At 50.3% G+C, this 3,485-nt stretch overlaps 1 protein-coding gene across 1 annotated transcript; it reads left to right on the forward strand.

Moving 5' to 3' along the window:
* The first annotated feature begins 565 nt into the window (after window positions 1–565).
* On the forward strand, window positions 566–2,890 carry LOC105059297 (protein IQ-DOMAIN 18). Its single transcript, XM_019855349.3, has 5 exons — window positions 566–774; window positions 874–1,146; window positions 1,233–1,490; window positions 1,565–1,702; window positions 1,778–2,890. Exons 1-5 carry the CDS (start codon window positions 649–651, stop codon window positions 2,513–2,515), a joined length of 1,533 nt encoding a protein of 510 aa, XP_019710908.1. The 5' UTR covers window positions 566–648; the 3' UTR covers window positions 2,516–2,890.
* The last annotated feature ends 595 nt before the right edge of the window (window positions 2,891–3,485 follow it).

The raw sequence follows: 3,485 nt of genomic DNA on the forward strand, positions 1-3,485 counted from the left end.
CATTACCAACTCTAATCACTGGATCTCAACTGAAGCTTTGGCCTTCCACTACCACAGCAAACTATGAGAAGAGAGTTATGATGCGAAAATATTTTACTTGCGAACCAAAGATGGTTTCATAACACAAGAAAATAGCTACTCACATTGAAACAGCTATTTCTTTAAATTTATAGTCCATGATCCTAATCAAAAAAAAAAAAAAAAAACAACAACAACAACTTAGCTTCATGCATATAAAAAAAACTTAGTTTCATGCATGGAATTGTCCTAATTCCGTTTCAAACAATCATTCAGAAATAATTTATTTGTGCTTTTATTCTCAAATGGAACATATATATCAAGAACTACAAATTTACTGCCGTGTATTCTGTGGGCCCCTGCTGTCAGGGAGCCATTTAGTGCCGACCCTAACTTCCCTTCGTCCACCGAGGTGCAGTTGCTTTGATGAAGGCCGAAAGGACTGGGACGCTGCCTCGGAGCTCGCCATCTTTCCCTCTGTCTATTTCTCCATCAAATCTAGAACACGCGAAGAGATAGATGATAGCTTAGTTCGAGTTCTGCCTTCGCTTCTCGTTTTACCGTGCTCGTGTGCTTCTCTCTTTTACGTTGTGGGAATCGTTTGACAACGGCGTAAATGCCATATTGTTCATGGGAAAGAAGGGAGGAAGCTCGTGGTTGACGGCGGTGAAAAGGGCCTTCAGATCTCCCTCCAAGGACTCGGACAAGAAGGCCTCCAAGCAAAGAGAGGAACAAGACCAGGAAGAGGAGGAGAAGGTAGGTTAGTCTGTAAGAAGCCTCACCCTCTATTCCCCTTTCTATTTTGCTTTGCTGAATCTAATATGTTACGTTTCTTTGATACTTTGTTTCATTTAGCATAAGAGGGAGAAAAGGAGATGGATATTTCGGAAGTCTTCGGCCCACGAGCAGCAGCAGCAGCAGGGGAGGGCGGCGCCGGCGGCAGTAGTGACGCCGGAGCACAGGCACGCCTTGGCACTGGCCATGGCGACGGCGGCGACGGCGGAGGCGGCGGTGGTGACGGCGCAGGCCGCGGCGGAGGTGGTCCGGCTCACGAAGCCTTCTTCGGCCAGCGTCGTCCGGGAGCACGACGCCGCCATCATCATCCAGACGGCCTTTCGAGGATACCTGGTACTCTCCCACCTCGTTTCCTTTACAAAAGATTCGATCTTTTCGACATCTGAGGTGACTTCTTCGTGCTGGGGAATGGGTGGAAGGCAAGGAGGGCGCTGAGGGCACTGAGGGGGCTGGTGAAGCTCCAGGCTCTGGTAAGGGGGCACAACGTCCGGAAGCAAGCGAACATGACGCTGAGATGCATGCAAGCCTTGGTGAGGGTCCAAGCCCAGGTGAGAGACCAGCGGTTCCGGCTCGCCCAGGAGGCGGCCGGATGCAGTAGCAACAAGTCCTCCTTCAGCTGCGACACCTCCTTCTGGGACTCCAAATACCTCCAGGAGCTCGAACAGAGAAGATCCATGGTAACTACTCGTCCTTTTTTTTGATTAATGGTTTCAAAGTAGGATTCTTTCTAACGTCGAGAGATACCTGACAGTCGAGAGAAGGGAGTAGTTATGCGGACGTTTGGGACGACCGGCCACGGACTATTGAGGAGATCCAAGCTATGGTGCAGAGCAGAAAGGAGGCTGCTTTGAAACGAGAGCGAGCCCTCTCATATGCCTTCTCTCATCAGGTACCTTCAACATTATATCTACTTCTCCTCTGTGTTTTTCTCTGTTCTGAGACTTATTTCCCACCCATTTGGAAGTTCTGGAGACCCGATAGAAACCTCTCCCCGTCGCTCGAAGAAGAAGTGGAAGTGGCCTCAAGAGGAGATCAGAGGCCACCGAGGTGGACGGACCGTTGGATTGCCTCGAGGTCTTCTTTTGATAACAGAGCAAGCAGCAGGGGAAGAGCCTCCACCGATCAGATAGACCCCATCAAGACCCTGGAGATCGACCCAGCTCGGCCCTTCTCTTATACCACCAACCCCACGAACCCCCGACGGCCGCCCCAACCCAGCTCGCACCAGCTATCCTCCCCTCTTGGCCGCTCCCACCACTCCCCCGTCACGCCGTCGCCTTCCAAGTCGCGGCCTTTGCAGGTGCGCTCCGCGAGCCCTCGCTGTGGGAGGGAGGAGGGGAGCTCCTCCGCCTACTACCACCACGGGGCGTCGCGCCACCACCGGGCAGCGGTGCCGAACTACATGGCGGCGACGGAGTCGGCCAAGGCGCGGGCGCGGTCGCAAAGCGCGCCAAGGCAGAGGCCAGCGACGCCGGAGCGGGAGCGGGGGGCTGGCTCCATTAAGAAGCGGCTCTCCTTCCCGGTGCCGGAGGCGTACGGGTACGGCGGGTACTCGCAGAGCCTGAGGAGTCCAAGCTTCAAGAGCGCGGTCGGGCGACTCGGGGAGGAGCAGAGGTCGAACGTGTCCTCGTTCTGCAACGAGAGCTTCGGCGGCGAGGTCTCGCCGTCGTCGACGACAGAGCTCCGGCGGTGGCTTAGGTGAGAGAGAACCGACCCGTACTTTGGCAATGGGGATGGTGGTGTCGTGATGCTTCTTTGGCCGTACTTTTCTAACTCTTTGGTGTGCCTGCGGGATTTACAGTTGAGATGCTGCAACGAGTCCTTGCGGTTCGTGAGTGGTGGGGTAGGGAACAGGGATTGGTATTGATTTGGTCTTCTTGTTCTTTTTGATTGGATAACTTGCAAGATATTGTCAATCTATGGACTTTTTGACCAGATTCGGGTTGACAAATTGGGGTTGTAAGTAAATTTGTTTTGACTGATGCATTAGCTGGATTTTATTGATTTGAGTCATTGGTGATGGCTCTGGACTTGCTCTAAGACCCAACTTCCATTCATTTGGTGGACAGGTTCACTTGGATTGTGTTTCTATTTTTGCCTCTTTTCGTTGTTCTTTCCCTTGTTCAGTGTTCACGATGGAGTACTTGAGTGTTATTGGGCGGTATAGAATAGTTTTAGCTCATGGCTACATCAATTTATGCATGCCCATCTGCTGATTGTGGGTAAACATTGAGAGGCCTTGAGCAGGAAAAAATAGATGACACCAAATAACGCTTTTAATCTTATTGAAATCCTACACACTTGACAGGTGCTTTGATTGTCCATTGGCACATGCATCATATGAAATAGCTAACTAGTGGACAAATGTCACAAACCACCCCTGGCATGCAAGATTTGCACCTAAATGATTGCATAACCATATTTGGGTGGCGAGCCACTCACAGATAGAATTTTGAGTTTGCTAATTTGGGTACATATTGCTCAATACTTCATCATGTGTGGCCCTATATTTCATGTAAATATTATGGGATTTTATGGTTGACTGATACTCTACCATTCTTTAAAGTGCTAGCTCAAAATTCATATAATTTTGTTGTTTGTGGTAGGTATCCTTTTTGAAGGATTTCCCCCAATAAGATCTTATTCTCCATTGCCAAAATCCTTTTGAAAAC

Source organism: Elaeis guineensis, chromosome 16 (assembly GCF_000442705.2).
Source record: "Elaeis guineensis isolate ETL-2024a chromosome 16, EG11, whole genome shotgun sequence".
NCBI classification, from domain to species: Eukaryota; Viridiplantae; Streptophyta; class Magnoliopsida; order Arecales; family Arecaceae; genus Elaeis; species Elaeis guineensis.